This window comes from Rissa tridactyla, chromosome 9, assembly GCF_028500815.1.
Source record: "Rissa tridactyla isolate bRisTri1 chromosome 9, bRisTri1.patW.cur.20221130, whole genome shotgun sequence".
NCBI classification, from domain to species: Eukaryota; Metazoa; Chordata; class Aves; order Charadriiformes; family Laridae; genus Rissa; species Rissa tridactyla.
In genome coordinates, this window is record NC_071474.1 from 392,814 (window position 1) to 420,777 (window position 27,964).

General features: G+C 44.4%; 1 protein-coding gene across 1 annotated transcript in view; it reads left to right on the top strand.

The window, feature by feature from the left end:
- The first annotated feature begins 6,220 nt into the window (after positions 1-6,220).
- MAP1A (microtubule associated protein 1A) overlaps positions 6,221-27,964 on the top strand; it is a 68,178-nt gene continuing 46,434 nt past the window's right edge. The window contains exons 1-2 of the mRNA XM_054214893.1: positions 6,221-6,377; positions 11,083-11,184. Coding sequence (XP_054070868.1) covers positions 6,221-6,377; positions 11,083-11,184 — 259 coding nt within the window. The remainder of the gene's footprint in view (positions 6,378-11,082; positions 11,185-27,964) is intronic.

Here is a 27,964-nt window from a genome sequence, read left to right on the forward strand (position 1 = left end):
GAGCGGGGACAGGGGCGACGGGGCCGCCCCGTGACATCAGGCAGGCGGCGACGGGCCGGGACCCGCCTCTACCCGCCCCGCCCCGCCCCGCGCCGCGCCGGGGGCCGGGACCGGGGTCGGGGCCGGGGAGCGGGGCCGGCCCCGACGCTTTTCTCGGGGCTTTTCCCGGAGGAATCTCCTACACCGGGCGGTGGTTCGTTCGTGACGCCGTAAGGTGCCCGTGGTCCTTAACAGCTCCCTGGTTTTAAATAAACACCGGTTTCTTAGATGAGGTTTGGCTGCGAAAAGATGGGGAAGCCTTGCTCTGGCATGCAACTCCAGAAAGCAGCTGGCTAACGTGTGCCTTACAAACTTACTGTCCTTCTGTGGCAAGATTACCATTACCAGCAGATGGAGGGAAGGCAGCGTATGTGTTTGGGGGTTTTATTTTAGCAAAGCTTTTGATTCTCTCTTTCACAGTACCCTTCCGGACAAAACGCCCAGCACCTAGCTAGACCCCCCTGCAAGTGCTGCCTCCAGCGGTGGGGCACCAACAGCAGAAGGACACGGAGCTGTTGGAGCGGGGCCAGAGGAGGCCCCGGAGATGCTGGGAGGGCTGGAGCCCCTCTGCTGGGAGGACAGGCTGAGAGAGCCGGGGGGGTTCAGCCTGGAGAAGAGAAGGCTCCGCAGAGACCTTAGAGCCCCTTCCAGTCCCTAAAGGGGCTCCAGGAAAGCTGAGGAGGGACTCTGGAGCAGGGAGGGGAGCTCCATCATGCTGTAAAGTCAGTTGGCTTTTGAGCAACCAAAATACCTAAGGCTGCAACCTCCTCAATCATTTTCAGGTGATGGTGCCTAACTGCTAACAGAAATTCTTATTCTCAGTCACCAAATACACAACCATTCTCTCTGCATGTTAAATTTCGTCCTGTTTTCATTTTTGTAGTTCTCAAGGTCATTCAGTTCTTGCCGCAGAGCATTCTCCTTTTCTTCTATGATAATATTTTTACCTATATTCTTATCACACAACAGCTACAACCTGAAGTAAAAACCCAGCAAAAGCATACCACTTGTACTTAGGATAAAAAGTCAAAAGTGAAGTCACAAAGCTTTGGGGAGCCAAAAGCCATTTCTGCAGCCTGCTAAGTCTTATTAAAACTGCCCAGTTTTCGTGAAGATTTTGCTTTGTACTGTTGAGTGAGACACTGTAACTCAGCCTGGTAAGAATGTGGCTTTTCCCCAAGCCAGAAACACCTTTGGAGAATTGTCTGTATTATTTCTGTATCCCTTTCAATCTCAACAGTCTCTCTGTTTTACAATAAATACCTGTTTGATTTTGCTAGTGTAAGAAGTAATGCTCTGATGAAGTTACTGGAATAATTTCTAGCAGGCACAAACTAACTGGAACTTTGACCATTAGATTTAACAAGGACAGAGTGAAAAGGGAATTAATAGATATCTGCAAAGGTTGTCATTCCTCTGGCAAAAGAGACAGCTGGGCCAAGAGAGTAGCAGAATTAAAAAAAGGGAAAGCAAAAAACCAGGCGGAATAATTTTGAAGGCTTTTTAAATGATACAAGCACATTATATTTATTTATCAGGTGCATTACTTCATTTTTTGTTGGCCTGATAACATGAAAATTCGAACAGGTTCTATAGCCATTAGATCTCTATCTGACAAAGATAGGGGTGCCACATACATGGTATGTTCTTACTGGGCTTCAGCAGGCTTAGGCTTTTACCCAGTATCCGTCCGGAACACGCGAGCATCGTCCGTCTCTCATTCACAGACCCAGTGACATTAAATGGTTTCCAAAACACAGCCGTGTACAAAGAGTACAGTGGTGTCTGCCCTGGTGACACCTGTGTCCGTCTCATTGAGAAGGATAAATTCTGGATGCTGAGGAAACGCTTCCTAAAGCTCCACCAAGCTGACCCAGGAGTGATGTACAGGCAACAGACACTGTGATTCCATCAAACGTTAAAGGAAAGCTGAGATGGTTTTGAATAATAGCGTACAGACGGACACACGACTGCAGGATTTAGAGACATTACTGTGAGCTGTGCTGTGGGATAAATACATTTAAACAACAAATTTGCTTGTGTTACCTTCTGAGACATGAAAGTGGAGGTCTCTGCTTCTCTTGATGCACTAAATCAGTCCCAGAGTGAAACAGCATTTTTGTACTTAGTGTGCTCTTAAACCCTGTTTCTAATACCTACCTACACCTCCATCAAACTTTATTTTAGTCAGATATTTCTACATTAATTTCAAAGTTGGTTTACTTAGCCTTTCGTTGCTGTTGCATTTGAGTGCAAACATACCAGATCTGTGGTTTCTCTGATGACCTGCCAGTGCTCAGGGACTGTGTGCTCCGGGAACACAGCAACACTGAAAGAGGACGTCAGCCATGAATGACAATGCAATTCACTGCTCTCCCGTGGCCTTCAGCCAAAGGCTCTTACCATTAACGCAATGTATCTGCATTCTTGATTTGTGAAAGACTGACCACAAAAGAGTTCATCCTAGGAATGCAACAAAAGAAAGGACAGGTATTTAATCATGAGAGCCTTACATGGCTGAGATTGCCTCAGCAAATTAGCTTCCTTCTTAAGCGTACATTTTACTTATCGACTTGTGTATCGCTTCCTTTGAATTCTACTAACATATTCAGTAACACAAAATGCACCACGTAAGACTGCAATCTAGCGATTTCACTATAAGCCAGGATCACATAGTTTCTCTGCACCTTCTTCTGGAGAAATCTTAGAATTGCTGCACGGTTTTGCTGAGCAAGGGGCGCTGTGGCAGACGTCTGCACAGCGACAGTGGAACGCTGAGCGTTCGGGGCTGCTGGCAACCCCTTCGGTTCAGTCTGCAAAAAACCTTAGTAATATTCCATTTATGCTCATTTTTTATGCTTGTGCTTTGCCTGGCTGTTTCAGCTACGTTATTCCGACTGATTTTAGCTATCAGGAAAGATGAAACAAAGAGGTAAGAATTCTGGCCACTTTGTATTTAATATTTAATTGACTAAAAATCACCTTGGCTTCAAAGAGGGATTGCGGCATCAGTATGAATTAGTACCTTTCTTGGTCTGATAAACATCTGCTTTAATTCCAAAGCTCCGGACCACTGGAAATGGCACAACGAATATACATGATAGTTTCATAGGCCCTTAGATCCTAGTCTCGACCAGAGCTGCGGTTGTTCCACTTTGCACAGGAGACACTCAGTATCTGGCAACACCTTCTGTAACACAACAGTGGGAGGAACGGGAGCGCTACTCTGATAAATCACCCATGGGGTTAAACAGAAGCAAAAGTATGTGGAGTTTGGTCAAACTTAAGGGCTTATCCCTCTCTTTCTGTATCTTACAACACACCCTGGAAGCGACACCACACCGGCTGTGCGGCTCCATCTCTGCACGGGAGCATTATGGAGTTGGGTCCTTCTGCCGCAGGTAAGGGCAGCTCTGCTCACCACGGGGAGGCCAAGGCCCGCACAAAGTCCCTTTAGGCAGTCACCTATTTTCCCCTGCCACTTAGAAACGTCACGGCCAAAATGACATTGTATTTTACCTCAGTTAAAGGCGTTATCCTCATTCAGACACTGCCGTGGATCTCTGGTTCCTGGAAGTATATTTATTCATACGGACGTTTTTAGCTGGGGGTCAGGAAGTCACCGTTCCAGGCTAAAGGAGAGAAACTGAAATCGTGTGGATTGTTCTTCCCGTGATACTATGAAGATCCTTTTTACGCTATTTTGAGCCTATTTTCTAAATCCGTTTTTATAACGGTCATTTACCTGTGATTCATCGTCCTTCACTGTTTAGAAGTAATCCTTTCATCTGTTTTTGCCAGCTCTCACTCTGTGATGTTTGCCAGGACTCTAATAACTGTGATCAGCCCAGTCAGCTTTTGATATTTCATGGGGGTGCCAGCTACTGCTGCAGGGCATGAAAGCAGAAACTTACACCAGAATCGCTATACAGATCTATTATATGGATCCAGAGTGTTAATTTGCAGGGAAAAGTAGGAACTCGGTAGGCTGGAAATCCCTCATTTCACTGCCTTATGCAGTGAAGCCACCCCAATTCTACCGGGACCACAGACAGCTCTGATTCACATCAGAAAGCGACAGAAATATCATTATTCTATCATTTCGTGGTACAGTAGAAGAACGCAAATGGGTCACGTCGTGAAAACACATCTCTTAATTGTAAACAGTCTTCCCCAGAGGTTCCAGTCTCTCTGGTACAGAACCATGCGTGGGGGTTCTTTCTGAGCTTTCACTCCAGTTTGTGTGTCTCCTGTTTCTCTTCCCCTTGGCAGAATCCCAGCTGGAGGAGCGTCTCTGCACTGCAGTGAAAAGCTGCAGCTCTGGAAAGCTTCCGTGACAGAAATAAGCAGCAAGTATTAGGACTGAATCACCTGAAAACAGAAGGCACTTCTACCAGCTGGTATGAAAATCTCTGAAAGTCTTTCATCTTTACGTTTTGTCATCATGTTTTCCCTCCGTGATCTACAATTCTACTTCCATGACAGAATTTATTGTACACTGGTGTTTATTTGCAGGTTTATTGCTTTATTCACATATTTACCTACTTTAGTGCAATACCTTGAGACAAACTAAATAAATTAGCACAGAGAAATAAGTTGAACCCTTTTGATGCACTTATTCTCTCTGTTTATGAGATTTATTTCATAAAGATCGTAGCCAGTGGTGTCACCACGATTTAATGTGAAAAAGACCTATTGCATCACCTCGTAAGTTATCTGTTGAGAGCTAGAGCACCTTTTGATTAAAGACCTAAATTTGAGAAAACTCTGTAAGCTAGCAACGTCAGCTGTAGCCTGCAGAGATAATCATGCTGGATTTTCCCCCCTTTCTGTGGTTGGCATTTTTCCTGATTATCTTCTGTTAGAGTCTTACGACACTATAGATTCACACATGCTCACCAAAATCCAACTGTCCGAACCTCCTGAGGTTTTGGCGGTGTCCTCACTGCGGGCCTGGTGGGTAGGAAGGAGCACAACAGGGCAGGACCCTGGTTTATCTGTCCATCAAAGCTCCCAAAATGGAAACCTGGCAGACCGCAGGGGACAGAACCTGACACCGCTTTAGGAACACTGCAGGTTATTGCTGACGTGACTCTTTGTTTACAATAGCTGGGTTGCTTTTCCTCCACCCAGCTACATCAGTGCAGGACAGATCTCCCTTTGTCATAAAAGACATGTATTTTTCTATACGAAACTCCTTTCTGGTGGCTCTCTCTTGTCCAGCATGCAGAAATCTCACACTTTGACCGTGCTCGGCGTTCCCACACACAGCACTGATGTGCTCTGAAGATGTGGCTGGGACTGGCTGCCGGTGACATGGACCTTGCCCTGGACCCAGGCCCCCTCCGGCCACCCGGGGCCTTAAGGGCTGTCCACGCAGCAGCTGACAGCTCAGGTGCTGGCGGCTAGCAAAGCTCACTGAGATTCTTCTTGTATCTCACGTTTCTGGAATCTAGGGAATCTCATCCCTTACCATTACAGACCATCACTCTTGTCTTTAATTGGGCAGGAAGGAGAACCCCAGGGAAGAGATGAAGATCTGACTGTTCTGCTTGCTATCAAGTGGCGGAGGAGAGTGAAGGGACAGGAGCGATGACACCGAGCCCAGGCGTCTTTCAGCACCGCCGTTTCCTGTGATTTTATTGCGTAATTATTTATTGCGGATACTGCAGCAACTGAACACCGGGCGTTTAAAAATCCCGGCGGGTTTCTGTGTTTAGGTACATCTCCCACACTCTGGTCAGGAGGGTACGCGGAGCCCCGCTCCCGGCTCTCCCCGGCGGCCGGCGGGCCCTCCACGGCCGGCTGTGGTCGCCCGCCCGCGCAGCGACCGCAGCCCCGCTCCCTGCGGCCCCTGGGGCTCACCGGCAGCCGCCGTCCCTCCAGGGCCGCCGCCGCGCTGAAGCGAAGCGGGGTGTCCCGGAGCCGGGGCTTCGCCGGGCCCGCCCGGGCCTTGCGCGGCCGCGGGGCCTGGGGGCGGTGCGCAACTGGCCCCCGCGCCGGCCGCTCGCGAGCGGCGGGGCGGGGCGGGGCGGGGCGGGGCGGGGCCCTCAGGCCACGCCCCCTCCGCCGCAGTAGCGCAGGAGCACGTGCCCGCTCGACCAATCGGGGAGGGGCTCCGGGCGCTTTAAGAGCCGTGCGCCAGTCAGCGCGCGCTGCAGTAGCGGCCGCCGGGGTTGCCATGGAGACCGCGGCCGGTCCGGTCGCTATGGAGACGGCAGCGCCCGGGCCGGCGGGCGCGCGGCGCCGGGAGCCGCGGAGGCACGCGCTGCTGGCCGTGATTGGGGAGGTCGGGACGGAGCCGGAGCGCGGGGCGCTGCGCGCCGCTCTGGAGCGCGGTGAGCGGGGGGCGGCCGAAGGACCCGCCGCAGGGCCGGGCGCTGCGGGGCTGAGAACGCGCCCGGCCCGAGGCAGAGCTGCCGTGCCCGCCCTGCCCTGTGGCACCGCCGCCCTGCCGCAGGCTCCCGGGGGGCCGGCGCTGCGGGCGGGGAAGGAGGCCGGCGGGATGCAGCCCAGGGGGGAGCCGGCGCTCTGCCGGGGCCGGGCGGGGGTGGCGGGGGCCGCCGGTGGGCGCGCCTGTGCCGCGGGAGCGGTCCTGGGCGTGGCCGGCGGGCGGTGGCGCAGCCGCAGGGGCGGCGCGGGCGGTGCTGCCGTGATCGGGGCCTGAGCTCCCTCGAGGACGAGTCCGGTGACAGATGGCGCTCGGCCGGCCCCGCTCCCGCGCGCTGTCGTGCGGTCGGGCCGTAAGCCCTGTCCCCCTGAGCGCTCCTTTATTTGCATGAGTGAAATGCGGTTAACGCTGGGTTTGAAGGTCTTAAAGCCTGAAGACGTTTTATGGTTCTGAATTCCTCAAGTTTCTATTTTATGAGCAGGTCAGTGGATTACCTTTCATTTCCCTCCTACCCTGAGCTTCTCTCTCATTAGCGGAGGGTTTGCCTGGCTGGGCCCGCCACTGTGGTGTGAGGGCCGCAAATGGGCCTGTGGTGTCGCGGCCTCCCCCTGCCTGAGGAGCAGCCGTGTGGGCCAGGGGTGGAGGGGGATGAGCCACAGTGGTGACCTGGACTGCTCCAGGAGCCACACGGAGCAAGACACGGCTGCCATAACACTTGGCTCCTTTGTTGTCTGTTTTGTGGTAGTGCCCAGAGGCCTTGGCAATGAATGAGTCTTTGTGTATTACCAGATGCTGTGTTGTATAAAAGCGAGGGGGAAGGAGGTGGCAAGATGGTAGCTCTTGTTTTGTGGTGGTTTCTGATGGTTCCTAAGAAAAAGAAAGGAGAGGCTGTCAGCTACATCAGGACATTGAGGGAATCCCTGTTCTAAGAAACAGATTAGTACACCTCTGAGAAATAGAGTAACAGCCTTTTGACTTTGCATGCAATTCTTCCCTCTTCGCCCCCCATTTCCAAGACGTGTTGGTTTAAAAGATGCCAGTGACAACAGTTGTGATTTGGTTATTTGGAGATACTTCTGTGACTCTTTTCCTTTCAAGCATAAACAGTACTGAGGAACAGGTGGACAGTGCAATTTGAGAGGGTATGGGTATGGAGATGTCAAATCTTGTCCAATTTCTCCACTTCAGCATCTTTTCCATCCACCTTTGCCGGCAGGCCACTTACCAGCTACTCTGAGGGCAATGCTTTGGTCCCTTTTCCAAGCGATAGCTTTTTTCAGTAGGAGTAAGCCAGATTATGACCATTTGGCCTCTGAAAGCTCCTATTTGAGGAGGTACTCCTGTACCAGCCTGCATCCTTATCTATTCTCTGAATCTTTGAAATAGTGACAGATCAGACTGTAAACTAATGAATTTTGCTCTTTGATTCTGTGATTATATGCCAATAATCTGTGAATTCCCATTGCAGAGAAAAAAATAAATGCCAATTTTGCAAGATAAATGGTAATTGCTACAGCAGGAGTAAGTTCTATAGCTAGTTTTGCCTGACTGGAAACCTACTGAAATTCTGCGGAGTGCAGACACTTCTTTGCATGAGAGACATTTAAGCAGTATTGGTAAGTTACTAACAGTAGAAGTGAACTGCTGAGGGAGCTAGGAACTTGGATTTCGGGCTTTCCTCTGTCACTGACTTGGAGTAGGACCTCCAGCAAGTCATAGAGGAGTCTTCCCCACTGAAATGTGAGAATGACCTCTTCTGGAAATGGACCAACATCTGCAAATTGGAAGATGGATATAAAAAGGAAGGATAGTTAAAGTGACAGCAGGGTCTTCGATCTGCCACCAGAGAGCATAATGCTGGAGACAGCTATAATCTTGATTCAGGGAGTTCAAGAAATGTGGAAATGGTACATGCATGATGATTCCTGTTTCTTAAGCAATAGTTTGCTGGAGAGTGCTTATGTGAGGTTTGTGTGAGGGTAGAACAGGCTGCTGAGCAGATGATTTTATTTCCTCAGGAAACAAAGCCGTGTAAATAACAAAATGCTTCTGCCCTTCAGAGAAGCATTTTTCTGTAACTTGGTAAGGGGCTTATAGCCCAGAAAACAATCAGATTAACAAAACTGGCAAATGAAGTTGGCAAGCAAAGTTGGTCCTTAGTGTTACATGTACATCTAGATAGGGTTTTCTAAAGAATGAAAAAACTAGGTTTTGTTTTGTGTCTTAGTTCTGTTGCCTGTGGTGCCCTGTCTGTGCAAAAAAGAAAACCCAAAACCCAAACATAAAACCAACCAAACAAAAAAAAAAACCACCACAAAAATATTTTTCAGTGAATAAATCTCTTGCTCTGGCTGATTCAGAAAGTGTGCTTTCCCAGACTTCTTCCTATACCTTGGTTCAGGAGAATGGAATAGTGAATATAGGACATCACGGGAACCTGCTTGTTCCCATGTGTAGTGCTTCTTAGGCAGTGGCATTATGTGTCTGTGGGATGCTTGAATAACACTTATTCTAAAATGCTTTCTAATAAATACTGGTCTTATTTTTCTGCTCCTGTGTGACTTTTGTCCAGTTTTGAAACAACGTCTGGAAGACTAGGTCTGGTATTAGGGGGAAATGACAAATCTTATAAGCCAATTACCTCAGCAGGAAATCAAAAAAGTTCACAAGGGCATAAGGGAAGAGATGGAAAACTGATGAACTGCATGGTACCTTACCTAAGCCATGCATGTGCAAAGAGAATGAATATTTAGAAACCTTATTATGTTATAGTGTGCACTCTTGTATTGGGAGGTAGAGAGGATCCTAATCAGCAAGGACAGTGTTCTGGCTCCTGTGCCATGGGATGATAAATTGATTAGGAGTAACTTCAGACTACCCGGAGGGGAAAAAATGTTGAATAAACTGCTGCAAGTAAGATGATGAGTGAGATGATAATTTCACTCTTCCCTTTCCTTGCTTTGAAAGAGGATCTCTTCTTTCTGCATCCTAGAGGATGTAGCAGTACCTCAAATAGCATTTATTGCTGCAGTAGGACACCACGATAGTGACACAGCAGCTAGAGTCAGCAGGATTTGCCCTGCAGAGTGCCACCTTGTTCCTGTCCAGGTCAGAATGCTCATCAGTACTGCATTAAGATGCACTGGTATTGGACATTTGTTTAAGCAATCATGCTTTCCAAGAGTATAGCACACTAAAACATTTTGTTCACCTTCTTGCTTCCTGTCTTTTATTACATGTAAAATTTGTTCCTATCCCATGCCCAAACTGAAAGGAATAGATCTTCTGTGACGCTGAATGTGGTGGTAAGTTGTTTTATTCCCCCCCTTTGATGTTCAGAGGGTTTACTGAGGGTTTTTTGTGCACTCTGCAGTGCAGACTGTCAGGTAATACATAAGCTATTACTCTGTCAGCTATCATCAGAAGAAGCTAAGAACAAAGTTTTCTTGAACTGCTATAGATTCTGCAGGCCTTGAGACTACTGAACTGTGTGATGCAATGATTACTAACTATCTTGGTTACGTGTAGAAAGCCGGAGTTTGTATCCTAAAAGATCCTCTTTCCCACCAGTGGCCAGCAGAAGCTGTTGCACAACGTGGAGTTACTGTGCTGGAGAACTAGAACTGCAGTAACTGGGAATGATACCTCCGTGAAAAATCAACATGCTTCACTTGAAAGAAGGCAGATATCAGCTGCAATAAAACTTTATTTTATGCAAGAGAGGAAATGTCTCCAGAAGATGGTGGAAGAACTCTATGAGGACCCCATCAAGAAACAGTGGGGCTGAAATTCTTGTTTCAGTTAACTCTTAGAAGTCTGTGACATTGGCCTTCAACACCTGTATTTCATCAGGCAGCAGCACAAGAGGCTGTAGTACTGATTCACGCTGATATCCTGGTTTTGTTCATGGTGCTGACATGTAGTATCACACCATCTAGGAGAGGCTGCTCTGTACTGGGATGTGAAGATGTGTAATCTGTAGTGTTTGGTGTCATCCAGAATGTGCAACTGCTCACACTGAAGGTGACTTCCTCAGCATGGCATGGTGCCACTCGCTCTGGGAGCAGATGCTGCTTCCTGCTGTGATATGAAGGCGATTAGCTTACCAAGATTATATAGATTAAAGAGCAAACTCAGAGGGTCTCCGTGGTGTCACAGGCTTTGAAGGAGTGATTAGGCAGGGCAAGTTGTGGGGGGGCTTTTGTGACTTGGAGGATGCACAAGTTGTAAGAGCAGAGAAGCTGGTGTCTCTGAGCTGTTTAGTAGCTTAACCCTCCAGTAGACTAGTGACCAATGCTGGATAATGCAGAAGATGTAGAACTAACGTAACCTGCTGCGTAACACAACATGCATTTCTTGCTTAGGCAGTGGTGTAATTTATTTAGCCTCAACCCCCTGTAGCTTTTTGGTTTTACTTGTGCGAAGCCCAAGTTGAATGAAGGCTTGCTCACTGCATGTACTTCAGAGATAGATGTTTTATGGAGGGCAAGCATCTTATGTCCCTCTGCTTCTGAAGACTTTCTCCATCCTAAGTCTGCTCTTTTGGATGAGCATCACTGGTCCTTGTGTGTCCCGTTAACTTCTCTATCTCCACTTCTGTTTCTGGAGTAAATGTAATAACAGCTCACTATTCTTTTGTTGTTGTTTGGCAGGAATTCGTTCCTGGAACATTAACATTCTGTCCTGTGACTTGAATCAGCAACTGAGACTCTTTGTGACCCGACACCTGGCGCAGTTTTCTTCAGAAGTCAAAGGTCAGCTTTTTGGTTTATTAGCATTAACTTTCAACTTTTTTTTTGGGCTTGAAAAAAAATACACAATAAAGCTGATTGTGATTGAGAATGACAAATTTAATTAATGAGTTGTTTGCCCAGGATTCTTCAGATATGAATACTAATGAGGAAAAACTATGTTAAGGATCTGTGGATGCAAGGAATTTAACTAAAAAGTAAAGATCTTACCACTGAGAATAGAGTAGATCGAAACATGTGCTGTTTAAAAGCCTATTAAGCTAGTAAGTTATAATTTGCCTGTCTGTCTCCTGTACCTTACTCGGGTGGCACAATATAGTTTTACTTTGTAAGCTGTTTATTATCTATCTCTTCCTTTTGGGTTTTAGAATGTACCTTTTGTATGCACAAAATGTATTGCAAGTAGTGTATAAGGCTAGTCGAATGACTTTCTGAATCCCTTTTTTGAAGGCCTATTCCCCCTTCTGTCACGGCTGTGGCCTTGTGGTTCTGTAGGTGAACAAGACCTAAAAGTTGACTTAATCTTGCAACCATGTCTCCATTTATGTATGGCAGGACAGCTCTAACTCTGGAGCAATGTAACTGGAGCCTGAAGCATTACCTTGATTCAGGCTGTAAAGTAGGAAATTGAATTAGACTATGACCATCTGTAAAGTATGGCAGGAGTTTATTAAACATCTAAAAACGCTACCTCTCTCCTCCCCAGAAATGATTTCTGTGAGAGTCCTCTAAGCTTCCATGAAACCTCCTGCGGTCTCTTCACTCAGGTCTAATCTGTAAAATGTGAGATATTAGTCACAGACACACAGAATCTTAGTGGTTGGAAGGGACCTTTGAGATCATCGAGTCCAACCACATAAAAAACCCACACAAAAAAAGCACCCACCAACTAAACTCCACACCCACAACTCCACACACAACACCCCACCACAAACCAATAATCTTGGGCACTAGAGCATGCCCTGAAGAGCCATGTCTACAAGTTTCTTAAATACCTCCGGGGATGGTGACTCCACCACCTCCCTGGGCAGGTTGTTCCAGTGCTTGACCACTCTTTCAGTAAAGTAATTCTTCCTAATATCTAATCTAAATCTCCCTTGCCGCAGCTTCATACCATTTCCTCTGGTCCTGTCATTATTCCCTTGGGAGAAGAGGCCAACCCCTGCCTCTCTACAGTTTCCCTTCAGGGAGTTGTAGAGGACAATGAGGTCTCCCCTCAGCCTCCTCTTCTCCAAACTAAACATGCCCAGTTCCCTCAACCTCTCCTCATAGGACTTGTTCTCCAGACCCCTCACCAGCTTGGTGGCTCTCCTCTGGACACACTTCAGCACTTCAATGTCTTTCCTGTAGTGAGGGGCCCAAAACTGAACACAGTACTCGAGGTAAGGCCTCACCAGTGCCGAGTACAGAGGCACCATCACTTCCCTACTGCTGCTGGCCACGCTATTCCTGATACAAGCCAGGATGCTGTTGGCCTTCTCGGCCACCTGGGCACACTGCTGGCTCATGTTAAGTTGGCTGTCCACTAACACTCCCAGGTCCTTTTCTGCCGGGCAGCTTTCCAGCCACTCAGCCCCAAGCCGTTAGTCATGTGGCCTAAAGGATTGTAGGTTCTTGCTATTCATCCATTGCGATCTTAAGGACTCAGGTTCTTATTGCTAACACTGCATTTGTAAGATAATGGCTAGGCTAACATTAATCTGTTTAATAAAGTGCTGTGCTGTCACCGGACCTGAAAAACCCTTGCTTTATCACACTAGGGTCTAAAGATCCTGACCTGTTTTCCCAATTGTACTTAGCATTAGATGGGCATGTGATAAGAAGTGTTCAATATTTGCTCAGGAAAGAGCTAAGGCATGAATAGGATTCCAGTAACACGAACAATTCTATGGTCTGTTTGCATACTTCACTGACAAACTTGCTGATCGGTAGCAGTAATTTTCTCCTCTACTTAGAAATACAGATTAATTGTTATAATCATGCTTTAATTTGACAGATATTGGTCTCACAAATAAACAACAGAACAATGGCCTGCCACTCTAGTAGAAAAGTTTGTGATCTGTAAGTCTGTTTTCTATCTTCTGACCGTGCAAGGTGGGGAACTGATATCTGTTTTCCTTTCTACATAATGGTTCTAGTGCCACAGTGCAGACTAAGTGGCCATAGCTATCTGCAGGATCTGGCAGAGCTGAAGAAACACATATGTTAATGCTCTTCCTTGATGTAGGGATTTCACGTGTTGCTGTGTATTAACCAATGTGCAATGGAGAAAGTTCTGGATTTGGCTCAGTCAAATTGTTCCTTAAGATTCTGGTGCTGCTGTTCTTCAGTAACACTGTGGAGAAACAGTGACAGTTTAGACGCCGATGGGATGCACTCTGCATTCCAGGACAATTCCCAGCTTCTCCTGGAGGAACTTGCCTTTGCCCTGCCCTGGACCAGTCTGTCCCTGTGTCTCTTCAACCAAATGTTTGTTACCTGGGGTCAAGTGCAATTGTAGTTCATCCTATAGCAAATATGGATGCAGGATATATTGAAGAATAGTCTCTATCTGTGGCTTCTTGAGGTGCTGCAAGTCAGATTGGGTTTTGTTTACGCAGGTGTAGCTCTTGCAGTGTAAGACATTTCCCAGATACTGTTATCTCTTCAAAAGTGATATACCAAATAAGCTATTTTCTATCAAATTTAGTAATCTAATCTGAGGGAGGCTGCTCTCCTGTACTGCTGTAAAAGCAACTGCTGGCATGGATTCCAAACCCCAGTGAGTATGAACAGCACTATATCGTAGCTACGATGAGTTAGTTACGACTTGGGCAACAGCTGCAGAAGTGCTAATGGTGTTGGCCAGTTGGAGCAGCGCAGGCAAGCTTTGACTGCTGCACTGTCTGAAAAGGCTGGGTTTTCTGTCCTAACTTACACCTCTTATTTACACAGGGATCCCCCAAACAGACAAGGCTCTAAGCCCCTCAGCAGGTCTTGCCTTTGTGCCTGAGTCTATCCTGTGGGTCTGTTCAGTAAAGGTATCCTTATGCTTCTGGATGGTTCGATGTGGCTATTTGGACAAGTCTCTTTCCAGATGCGCTTGTTTTCTGGAAGATGATGGAGGCAGTTTGTGTAACAGAATAATGTTTTCAGTAGTTCAATAGCTTTGTAAGCTGCCTGATTGAGGAGAGTCAGGGAGAGAAGTGGGTGGTGGTGAGCTTCTTTTCCTTAGGAAAAGACAGTGTGACTTAGAGCTATTGCAGTCTCTCTGCTAGCAGTGGCTAATACTGCTAAAACCTCTTACCATGCTGCTTTTTGGATGTTGTGGTATCACTAAGGATCATAATCATGTTAAACAGTTTGGGGTGACTCTCTTTGTAGGGCAAACTCACCTCATCTTAGGTCAGCTGATTTCACTAAAGGAGTTGAAATTGTCTGTAGAGACTTGATCCTGAATTGGAGGCTTGCAGCTTAATGTGGTACAAGATATGCTGCCATTCTTCCTCAGAGACCCTCCCCATCTTTACACATCTGCAGGATTTCCTGTGGGCCTACCCATTCCCGCTAACTCTGCACAGCATCTACACAAAAGCTCTAGTACTTTTTTAGGAAAGGAAAAGCATAGCTGGCACTCAGCTGTTCCTGCTTCTGGTGTGGTCAGTGGTGTAGATGTGAGATATTCTGGCCTGGTAATCTATGGAACGTGGATTGGTCTTTTGAACAGATCAGTTACTATAGATAGCTGTTTGGTTTGTGGCAAGTTTGTACAGCCGGCATATGTAATTTCTCTAACAGAGTCCCCTGGCAGCACTTAAGGCAAGAACAGCCAGGTAGAGACAGGCTTTGGGATTACAAAGGTTTAGAGAGCAGGTTTGAATCAAACTAGATATTTGCATGTTCCTGTTGACTGATTCGGTTAGCATGGATCTTGAAATGCAGCAAGATGATCCCTCAGAAAGGGTCTATCCATGGACTCAAGAATACTGAAGCAAAAGGAATAAGCATGCGAATAATGGCCACAATTTAAAATTTATTAAGCAGTGGTCTAGAGCTGCAGAAAATGATGACAGTCCATACAGCTGAAGATTGCAGCAAGAGATAGTGTAGCTTAGAGATGAATGCTGAGGGTTTAAACTGAGGAGTTATGCTATAATCCCATTATTTACTTGATGGTGGTGGATCTTGAGTAGGCGGAGGGCATGGGAAAGACTGCTACCAGAGAAATTTCAGGTCACAACTGATAATATAATCTAGAAGAAGCTCTAAATGTAAACTGGGAACAGTCTTGACTGAATTCCATATGTGCCGTCAGACCATACCCTTTGGAAGATAGCTGCAGTCTCAACAAATGTTCTTCTAGCTATGCTGGTTCTGCTTGAGCAGCTATTCTATACTGATTACTTTCATGGTTAAGAATCTTTATAATTTATTTTCTAACTTCTGTTGCAACTTGTATATCCTGTAACAGCCCTACGAAGAGGTGTGCTTGTTGCCATTCTACTCCAGATGGACATACATAGAACTAGAAACTCTTTAACAGTAGGAGTTGTTCTGCTCTATACGCTGTAGATGCCCTCTTCTTCCTGCTGTGTGCATAGAGAAGCATGGCTGCAACTGATTTTCCTCTTAGTATTCATAGCTTGGTGTTAGCTCCTCTGAGCAGAAGGCTGTCCTAGGGATCTCCTGAAATCCCTTCCAGTTAATGTTTTTATGGTTCCATACCGCTTGAAAGATCCCAGTCTAGCTTGTGTGCCGGAGTGTGTCTCCATACTGGTATGCTCAGCAGTGTATCTGGACGATAAAACTATTATTTTCAGACGTGCATTAATCTCAGAATATCATTCCTTTAATGGTTAATGTTTGCACTCTGTGATTAGGGAAAAGTCAGCTGGAGCACAGCAGTTACTTTCAAGCCAAAGTGGTTCTTTGACCTTCTATTTAATGCAAAAGGCTTCTCACTCTACAGACTTGTAACAGCCAGTAAAAGTTTGACACCACTGGCAATAACCAAAAGGTGAAGGCTGGTAATACAATATGACTAAGTAAAGCAGTCTAACAGAATATTCCAAGGCTTTCCTACCTGCAATTTCTGACTTGGTTACAGTAGTCATTCCCAAACTGTATTTGTGTTATGTTAATGCTTAGTGTTTGAAGCTGAAATCAAAATGTAACTGCAATATTGTGTGGGAGCAGAGGGCACAGTTATCCTTCTGACAAGTTTTTAGTCTGTTTAGAGATGACGAGGAACAAATGAATCTCAAATGTGCTACAAATGAGAGGAGAAAAGATGCGGACGGAGCTGGTAATGGTGAGGTGGTCATACCTAATGCACCTCATGGAAGTTGATTTGTTGGGGTCTCTTTTTTTCTACACTGACTTGCTGGCTCTTTTCTGAGTATCACAAACATTGTGACTTTTGCTGTATGGAAGACCTTGCATGACAAACTTTGTATGTGTTATGGAGAATCTGGAAGCTGGTAAATGGTCTGAAGGAGGGAGAGGGTGATGTGATGAGAAAAATGAACAGAAGTGTCAAACTAATTCCGGGTGAACTACTGGAGGCTTGTGTGCTCTTACATGGCAAGGGCAGCCCCATGTCCACTCTTGCACAGTTGTCAACACCCACCGGCTGCCGCAGTAGTTTAAGATCATGTACAGTGTCTCCTTGTGCTGGATGTTAATATTTCCTTACAGCTGAGAGGGACTGTCTCTTTTAAAAAAAAAAATGTGGTACAAGGTGTAATGCTCAAAATAACTTCTCAGCACAAGGGAAGTATGCTTTCTGATACCTATTGGTTTTGATGCTCAGGGAAAACAGCTGCTTTTTCTGAAAACAGTTCTCTACACAAATATTAGCAGCTACTTTCAGCCCAACTAGGGGATTTTAAGTAGCTCAACAGCCGTCCCAGTGATCTTTCCTCTCATTGTACTGTGTAGTAGTCTTCAGAAAACTTTTTATAAATAACTAATGACATAATTGAAAATCAAGCAATTAAAAACAACATTCAGGTTGAACTTGATGGAACAAATGCTTGAAATAATGAAACACTGATGAGCTACTTTTCTTGCCTCTGTAAAAGGGTTATCAGAAATATTAAACACTTTCAAGTATCAGCTTGCAGGTTTCTTTGCAAACGTAGTGTTGTGTGCTGAAAGCCAGCAGGGTTTGTATAACAGTCTAATAACAAGCTGCCTTGCAGGCAGATGGCCTTCAGGCTCTGAAGCCTTCCATATTCGACCTAATACACACGCTCCACATCCTACCGATGCCTTTGTTTTACATTTAAAGACAATTGAGGTTACAGATATCTGCCACAGCCCACTTAGGATGTAGCAAGGTTGCATTATAGTTCCTGAAGGCAGGTCTCTTTTTTTGGATGAGTACTCCTGGAATGCTATCAACTCGAGCTCGGAGAAGAAGAATCTGGTTTTATTGCCTCTCTAGAACTTATGGTCAGCTACAAAGAGGATGGAGGCTTTCTGTTCATAAGGGGCAATAGCTGCAAGTTGCATTGGGAGAGCTTTCAACTCAAGGTAAGAAAGAAATTCTATTACTGTGAGAACAGTCACAGAACAACCTCCCCAGGGACACGGTAGAGTCCGCATCACCAGAGGTTTTCAAGATGTGATTGGACAGGGTGCTGGATAATATCATGTGTGCTCCTTTTCCCATGAAAAGTTGGACGAGGTGATCTTTTGAGGTCCCTCCCAACCCGCGCTGTTCTGTGCTTCTAAGAATTTAACTTTGCAACAGTTAAAGAACAAAGAGTTTTACTAGTGGCACAAATAAGGTTGTGTGAGGTTACAAACCTGCTAAGAAGCAAAGGCAAATGCACGAGTCCACTACAAACGTCTTAGTCTCAAAGTCTGAATTTGATCCTCCTTTTACAGTAACAAATATCTCATAGTTTAATGTTTTTACTTGTACAAGTGACTTCTTGGAACTTAGAATGGCTTTGAGTGTCAGTTTGTGCCATATAGTTTTTTCCACTGCACTGCTTAGCTAGTTTTCAGTGATTAATCTCAAGTGCATGGCAATAAAAAAACCCCTGCCTTGTTTATTCAAATTATAGCTCCCAGATTGTGCAGATGACAAGTTTGTGTGTTCAAGCAAAAGGTGTTCTAGACCAATTGCTTGTGAAAATTATATTACAGTGAACATGCGTGTTCCCCACAGCTGTGGCCTCTTCCTAGAGAGACTGCTGTAACATAGATCATCCAGTGATGGATTTTGTTCAGCTCCTGGATGTTAGTAAAAGGACTACTATTTTCTAAACTTGCATGTTTAGGTAATAAAAAAGTCAGTGGTTAATACTGTTTTTTTTTCACAGATGCAATAATGGTTCTTTAGACTTTTAGATGTGATTTCTAGTCCTTGAGCAATTAACTTTCCTGCACCATTTGTCTGCCAACATACTTCTGACCAGAGAAATATAAAAGCAAACACTTGTCACCTTCTGTGCTTTTTCCTTACGTGTTTGAGGGCTGTATTTGCTCTCATAGTAACAATGCTGAGTGTGACCTCAAAGATTATGTGAACTGCGGCCTCCCAAAATACAGTTTCCCATGCTGTAAGTGCAGCCTGTGTTTTTTGCTGCTACGGTGTGGCTGCAGCAATCCCAAGCGTTGCTCTTTTCAGCTGACTTTTGTCACAAACAGCTTTAAAGATCGGCTCTGTGGGACTTGCAAGCACCACCAGTTAGACATCCTTTAATCAGTTACTTGTGTGTTCTGTAAGAATATGCATTCTGTAAGGATGCTGTAGGTCAGGGTAGGTGGTTGTGCGGGTTCAAGCAAAAGGTGCACCCAGCACAGTGACAAAAAATGGATGTGTGGGCAATAGTGTAAGATGAGCACATAAAATACTTCCTCCTTGTACTGTCCTAGCTCATATCTCTTTCCAGCTCATGGAGAGCTATATTTTCTGTGTGTTTAGTAACACTCAGCACTCTCCAACTTCCACAACGTTTTCCAGTCTTCCCCTACTAGAAGTAAAAAAAAAAATCTGTCAAGGAGTTGAACAGTTCAGTGACATGTTGCCGGAAGAAATCTGCAACCTCTTCTCATTGCCTTGGATTCTCATTCCTGTCTGTTCTTTTTGATCTACCCTCCTACGCTGGACAATTCCTGTCTAGTCTAATTGTGTTATAGGTTTGGCATATTTGCCTTATCATTATTTCTTCAGGTTGAAGAGGCCTGGTTTACCTAATGGTTCCTTATAGGGAAGCTATTCCATACCTTTTATCTTTCTTGTTTTATTAATGTCTTCTGGAACTACCTCTTTGAGATGCTGGGATCAGAAGTGTGTAGTGTTCAAAGCGGGGTAGAGCTATGTATTTATACAGTATCACAATATTCTTTCTTTTTCTGATTTCTAACGTATCTATTCACTTTCTGACTGCTGCTGAGCAGGGAGCTGACTCCTGAATAGAGCTATGACTATCATAACCTCAAGATCTCTCCCTAGTGCTAGTAGTTAGCCCTAGTTACTCTAGTTAGTGTCATTTTAAGTGTGATTTACACTGATAAATAAAATGGTAAATAAAACTCAGCATTGTGAAGTCTCCCTCAGTAGTTCATCCTCAGCCATGCTAATAACTTGGTATTATGCATAAGCTTTGCCACCAGCCTGCTTTCCTCCTTTTCAGGTTGTTTATGAATAGGGTGAACAGCACAAGTCCTGGTATAGGCTGTATGACATGCCTTATGAAATAATAATTACACTATATCAATACAACCTTTGAGGTTTTGACAAGCTTATTTGGTTTTTATTAAGAAGTAGGGTCATATTTTCTGTAATGCCATGCTGATTGGCATTCATTTTGTATTCTATTTGGATTTTTACTGCTGCTGGGTTTTCCAGTCTTTTAGGACTTAAATGCCAGAGCACTGGAGCTCAGATTGGAAGCTGAAAGCTTCTTAGTCAATCTCTTGGATCTCGTACAGACATTACGGGTTTGTATAGATGTAGTCTGATTGCTGCATTCTCCCACTACCATTACTGTTAAAACACAAACAATTTCATTGTCTCTAAAATATATTCTTCATTTATTCCAAATACATAACAGAAATACTTACTGAATATTTCTGGGTCTATTTGACTTGCAGGGCTGTTTAAAAACAAGAGATAGCACAAAAGCAAAAACTTGTAAGATCATATATAAAACTTTATTTCAACATGCTGATTTTACCATCTTTAACAGAATTTTTTAATGCCAAGAGAGCTCCTCTGGAAACTACATATCTTCAGAGTTCTTTTTGATAATATTGGGCTGCATTTTATGTATTTGAAGCCAGCATACTGAACCTTCTTTGGTAGGCCACACTAGGAAGGTAACAGGATTAATCTTTGTTTTCCTTTTGTGTATTTCAAAATATTCCTTTGTTTATAACACATACATTATGGTTCTGCCTGCGATACCCAAAAAGCTATTGGGTGAGGATAAGAAACCAGAGCTCCAATTAGCTGTCTTGCGCTTCAGCTAAGCAGAGGTTAATTTAATTCTTGCTTTCATGCTGTTCTGTCCAAATGTTGAGTACTGACTGAAGGGGCAAATGACACTTCTCTCCCTCCAAAATTAACGTAAGCATTACACCAGCCCTCTGCAACTGACACTTCTGTGTATGGGTTATAAATCTGAAACTGCTGAGGGTTCAGTAAAATCATATGGGATCTACCCTTGTGAAGCATCATTCCTATCAAAGAAAATTTTTTTCATAGATGCTCTGGTTCTGTTCTGCTGCCTGGTAAGGTGAAAATCCTGTTCAGCTTTTAAAAAGTGAATAAGATGAAAGGAAATGCCTTAGTGAATCAGAAAGTGGTCTATCTAGCCCAATATTCTGTCTCCAGGAGTAGCAACAAGAGATGCAGTTCAGGGAAGCACGTGAGCCTAACTGCTTTCGATTGTCCTTTTTCCTCCTCACAGGTCCCTCACTTTTTTTTTTTCTAAGCTCCTTTCTAAATTGAAGAGTTCTGGACTTCTAAGACTCTTATGATAATGCCACTGTTCAAACCTCTTAATCATTTTGATTATCTAAGCTAAAGCTGAATCGATAGGCACAACACTGTTATCTTCATAAGCAGCAACAGCATGCAGTGCTATCCTAGATCATCTTTCACCCTCATAAAGATAATAGAGTTCATGAAGCTGTACTTCTAAAGAATGGAAAACGCACATCACCCCCGGACAAGGTCAGTCACATAAGAACTTTAGCAAAATAGTCCCTATTTTAATGAATACTCAGTGTTACTGCCTGTCTATAATTGTGGATCCTATTTATGGTAGAGTACTTATATGACTTCTTGTACTTCTTGAAAATAACTATAAGATTTTCAATTCTCATTCTTTGCTGTTGTTCACAAGTGACATCACCACAAAATAAACCTTTCTACCTGCACTCCAGACTTCAGCATCCCCTGGAATCTGACCGGCTTCCATAAAATTTGGCTGGGGTCAGAGCACGGCCGGCCAGAGTCAGGAAAGCTGATGTGGCTGCTGGGACTCAGTGTTTGAGTATGTGGAGCAGCGTCTCTTGTGACCTTGGTGAGCAACCAGTTCCATTGTTCTGACAAGTCAGGCATTTCAAGGGTTGCACACACTGTTTTTAGCACCTTATGTAAGATAATTTTTTTTCCCTAGCAGACACCTGCCATCTTTTAGTGTGTAACCCATTTTAATTCTTCCTATTTTTTGCTTAGAATAGCATTTTCTCTTCTTTCATTGACTAGCAGGCCTTATTCTCTTATCTCTACTTTTCTGATAAGCTGTTTGTCTGTCTCTTTTTTTTTTTAAATAAGTGTTCAATAGCTCTGAGTGAACCAGTTAAAAACAACAACAAAAAAAACTGGGCATGTACTTCCACTCAATGCCAGCAGAAAAAACAACAAAGGCTGTTGAATTTACCATTTTCTCAATCTTATAAAACTAGCAGCTTTCAGTCACTGGATAACAGATGCAGAACAGTTTTTTAAACAGTGCTCTGATAACTATTTAATGTTGTCCATTACAGTGGTTGCACACAGAATAACTTGGGGGTGGGTGAGTTAGGGATTTGGTGTGTGTTTGAGTTTTCGTTTTTGGTTTTTTGTGTGTGTGACAGTGACATTTCTTTAACTTGACAAAGGCAGCATTCTCTTGGTGGCCACGTGCGTTGTAAGCACGGCAGCTGCAGTGACAGAGCGACCTCCTCAATAAGACTAGTTCTAAAAGACACGTCTTTTGGAGTCTTCATGTTGTTCCATGTTTTAACAGAAATGTTGAAACTAGAGATACTTACTATGAGCTAATACAAGCTTTGGGCGACTTCTTCTTATGAATGTTCTAGAACCAGTCATATTATTGGTAACAAAAGCCTTGTTAATGTATCATTAGTGCATCATTATTTCACTGTGGCTCTGGACACTTTACTCCTCTAGTGTCCCTGGCTTCAGTGGCTTAGAGTAGCTTTACAGTCTTTGTCAACTGGACCTTGCTAAGACAAACAAGATGAGCAAAGGGGAAGGAGGATTAAGTAGGAAAATAATCTTTAACATGTGACAGTTCCAACAGCTGTGTGTAATTTTCTGACAGACTTCTTAGTTTGTTTCCCTCTACCCTGCTATGAGTGCAGTTCCCCAACTCTTTCTTTGCTTTTAAAGAGTCCCAAGTATTTGCGTGGGCTCGAGGAGGGAGTCCCTGACCAGCTGCTCTCAATTCCTGTTTACCCAACTTGGAGGTCAGTGTCTCGGGGTGCTCCAATGCCGGCTGCTGTCTGGGGCTGTGGCTCTGGGGCTGAGCCATGACTGTGCGAGAGCCCATGGAGGCATCTGGGACGGGTTGGCCATTGGTCCTGCAGACTTCCCATGGCGGTTTCACAAGGTGAAGGAAAGCCCCTTCCCCGAGAGCCCGCAGATGCCCACTGTCTTGTGGCTCTGGTGCAGAGCAGCTGGTGACATCCAAGTGCTGATGCCCGGGAATGGGGCCAGCCATTGGCCTCCCATGCAGGTGCAGGAGGCGCAGACGCACCCCGGAGCTGGTGGCACCTCTGCATGTGTGGGGACAACACCGTCCTGCTGCCTCCAGCCCAGGCAAAGGAGCCCATCAGAGTCCCCCCAGGGGATCATGCCTGGGACTTTAGCTGCTATTTCAGGGAATAAATTCTTCCACTAGGTGCAGATTCAGAAGAGTGAAAAACACTGTGGAAGGAGCCTGTTAATCCTATTTTGCAGTGAGATTAATTGTTGTCATGTGCTATTGTAATTTTAATGCCATAATTCCTACCTCCTTAGAAAACAGATGTCTCTCAGCCTGACTGGCTCTGCTCCAGGATTTTGTCTTGCCCTGTTAACTGGCTTTGCTAGAACACACGCCACTTTACTCCCTCTGTAAGAACTCAAAATTGCAGACTGGAGGCACTGTTTTCCTTTCCTGATCTGGTGTTGCTTCTTTCCTAGGGAATCTGAGATGCCAGGCTTCCTATTTGATACTGAGAAATTATAATAGTCTTTGTGCTAGAAAATCATGAATTATGAGGTGAAGTTAACAGGGATCATTAAGGGCTTGTGTCTAGAGGCATCTTTCTTTTGAAGTACCAGCTTGTTTTTGCTGTAGTCTGTGTATTGGAATGCCTTGCTGCTTGATTTGGAAACTTCAGAGGATTGTGTGCAAAAGCAATCAAATTTGCCGGATTCCTTGCTCAGGTGGATGTGCTACTGCAGAGGATCTACACCAGATCCCTATTCCATCTGTAATTTTTTTAGGTTTTGCTTTATCATAGAATCATAGAATGTGTTGGGTTGGAAGGGACCTTTAAAGGCCATCTAGTCCAACCCCCCTGCAGTAGCAGGGACATCTTTAACTGGATCAGGTTGCTCAGAGCCTCATCCAGCCTGGCCTTGGATGTCTCCAGGGATGGGGCCTCCACCACCCCTCTGGGCAACCTGTTATCCTGCTAGCCTGTATGAAGCAGTAATGGAATAAATGAGTCAATTCCTGCATTCAGCCTTTGGAAGACTAAGAGCACTGCAAAGAAACAAAATTCACTGCCTGAAGACAGTCTCCTATTTTTATTTTAAACTGAACAAATGTTAAACTATGGGTTGTGTTTGGTTTTTTTTGGGGGTGTTATGATTTTTGTGTTATACAGACTTTTTAAGGTGAGGCATTGCTTTTTATTTGAATGCATCAGGTTGCAAGTAGTCTGCTATTAACAATGGGTAATTAGTTTCAGTGGTTAATTACCTGTAGTTAAAACTGTGCCCTCCCTTCTAGGTTAAATTTATTTATTGTGGCTTCTAGCCACTATATTGCATTCTGCCTGTATCTACGAGGTCTGAGTTCTCTTCTGGAAGAATTCTTACTACCTGTAGCTGTCTTCTCACCTCATAATGCATTCTGTTGCATTTTGGGTGTTTTGACTCAAACAATGCTTGTAACTGTGTTAGGATCTCTTCAGTTTTAGAATCTTAGAACCTGCCTTTCAAAAACTAAAACCCTAGGCCAAAAAAAAAAACAAACCCAACAAAAAAACCTCAGTAGCCTGCAGTACATCCACGGCTGCCTCTCTACACTGAGCTGACCTCATGCGTGCTGTTCTCAGCTGTGAAGCTACTGTTTTCTAAAACATAACCGACACTGCAGAAGTATGGTGTAAACTTCCTGCTCTTGTCTGTAGTGTGTCTACTCAAGTAGACACATCAATGATTTTGGTACTAATCATGAGTTTCAGTTAACAATTAGCATATTTTCTTGCAGGTAATCGGTTCCTTGATAACAAGTTAGGAGATTCCCCTAGAAATATCTTGAAAGCTGTCCGTCATTTAAAACTGATTTTAACCTTCCCAATATAATAAACTATCAGTCTTCTAGGATGTGGAACTGTTCTCTTTCCTTCTGCCTGACAATGCAAATGCATCAGACATGCCCTTGGCTGCCTGAACCCATAGAACCGTGAGTCATAGTCCAGATCTTGGTTCTTGCTTCAGGATGGCCGATGACCTGAGTTCGGGGATAGGATGGCTCCTAAAATTGCAGGGTATAACTTCATGGGGAGCAGGGACTGTGCTGCACACATGAAAATGACACATGCAGATGTGGCTTCTTGGAGGCTAAATTTGGTAATGTAAGAGTTCCCACATGGTCCAGTGGTCACCACAAGCTCATTTCTTGTTTGGCATGTAAGTGTGATTCTTTAACCTGCTGCCTCTAAACGGAGTACTGCAGGCATATGTGTTTATTAAAGGAAAAAGTTCAGCACAACCAAAGAGGTGTTACCTGTGGGGCTCACTTGCTGCAGAGGGGCAGTCCGACGCTGCCATGATAGGAAACCCAGGGAATAGAGGTAACTGTTGTGCTCCACCCCGCTCCTCTCGGTGGTCACTGCTTAGGGCTGCTGTGATGGGAAACCTACTAGCCAAACTGCCAGTGCAATGCTAGCAGTAGAATTCAAGATGCAGGCATACTTACTCAAGAATAAGTCTTCAAAATCCAGATGGTGTTGATTAACTAGAAATAAACTGATATAGTTATTTCCTACTCAAAAAATAGTCCTTATACAAAACACAGACAAAAATAATGCTTGGTGTGGTTTGTCCTTAGTTTTCTGAGTTTTATCTCCACAGATAACTGACTTCCTGATTTTGTGAGTTTCTTAGATCAAAGCTCCTAGAGTTGAAATCACTGCAGTCGTGAATTCACTGGGAGCTTTTCTAAAGTTAGAACTTGCCCTACTAAATTATTACTCTTGCTTCTAAAACCAGACATTGTGGTTAGGTGTTGATGGCAGTTCATGGAATTCAAATTCTTGAAGTGTATATGGAAGCAAAGAGTAACAAGTAAGTGGGTTTGTCCTGGAACGGTCCTTTGAATCCTTCAAGGAGAGCGGAGGTAGTGCATCGTGCTGAACCAGTTCTGCTCTACTGCCTTTCGTATATAAAGATTGGAGGTGCCAGGATCTGTTTGAATGGACCTTGAGAGAAGATGAACCCTTTAATTTCTTAGAAAAGGAAAATAATGATGAGATTGTTGGGGAAGGGTTGGACCTTTTTTGAGCTCACAGAATAAAAGAAGCATTTTTTTTGTTCATTTTTGTGTTTGGGTTTTTTTTAGTACTTTGTGTCCTATAGTTATCTTCTTGGTGTCATTTTTTGTTGTTGTTGGGTTTTTTTTTTAAAGAAATACTAAGTCTACACTGGTCTGTCTTTGAGGTAGTACCTTGTGCATAACTCAATGATTTTGATTTCTCAGTCCTCTGTTAAATGGATTTGGTGGAATGCATTTTGAATCCATTTAAAACAGATATTGGTCTTTGTCTGTAGAACCTTCTAGGACAGACAAGCTGGATGACACTTACATTTCTCATGGCTTAAAAAAAAGAGGGGGAAAAAAAAAATGCCCAAACAACACAATAGGACAGAGCCATATTTTTTTTTTCTTTCAGATGACCCATCCTCGGTAGTTTTACTCATATTTTTGTAGACAGACCTGTTCTGGATTCTGTCTGCCTTCTTTTTGACAGTAGCCATTGTGGACATTGATTATGGGTATTCACAGTGTTACTTTGCCTTCAGGTAGGTGAATGGCCTGGGTTTAACCTAATCCTATCTCTGTGCCTCCAAAATTTTACGGAGTACTAATGATTCTGCAGGAAAATCTGTGTTAGACAGTTTGACTCCTATAAAGAGATTTCTCCTGGGATCACTGTTCTAAAGATGGAATTTGCTTGCATTTTTATTCCTACTTCATGGAGATGAATAATTCAAAGTGGTTATTGATTATTTTTTATTTTTTCCCCCTCCCCTCCACTTGTTTTTCATCTCTGGTTTCATATGCACTATATACTTGCAAGAAAGCACGTGCTGCAGTGCTGATCTCATCCTACAGAAGGGCATAAACCCAGGAGGGAATAGTGCCTAAAATGGATGTCCTATTTGACTGATGTTTAAGGAACATTTGCTTACTTTGCATCTTTTTTCTGTTTCTTAACTAGTAGGCCTTATGAGCAGCACATGGCTGGTAGCTGTAATATCCCAAACATACACACAATTTATGAGCACTAGTTTGGAGGGACTAACATTTTATCTCTTTAAATTTAAAATACACCTGGAAGAACAGTTCCTGTTCTGTAATCATAACATATGGTTATTTCTTGTGGTATCTTTGCATGTAGTAGCAACTAGATCTGTTAGTTTTTCTTAGAATTCTTTGCTTTGCTCATCCCTAGAGTCACTGAGAGAAGCCTCCATACGATGCCCATTAAATCTGTGTGAACCTGACAGGTTATGGGTTCTGCAGCTTCAAGGAATGTGGCAGAGCTGTTTTGCATTGACTACAGAAAAATGCTGGCATTTCAACATCTTGGTTTCCAATTCTAGAGATCATACTGAGGAGAAAAATGAAGCAGAAAAGTAACAAGTATGGGTTAATAAAAACTGTACCTTTCTTAAGCAAGTCCTCTACAGTCTTTGACAGAGTCATGTAAACATGGCAGTATACTCAGAGTACTGTCAACGTTCCCAAATGTATTTTGTCTTGGATATTTTACCTGTGCCACTGCCAACCCTAAATCCTGCTCTACCCTCTGTTCAGCCTTCCTCTTGGGTTGTCCCAGGCTTAGCTCCCAACATCCATTTGCATCATCTTCACCGCTGCCACTGGTGCCTGTTGCCTGTCTCCCGCTGTGACTCGGTCAGACTGTCCCGCGGGTGTCCTCTCTCCCTGCAGCGTGGCACCTCTTCCCTGGAAAACGGACGGGGCATTGGGTGCATCGGTGCCTCTGGGCTGGCACTCTCCTGCATAAGGATCTCAGCAGCCTTTTTGCCTCT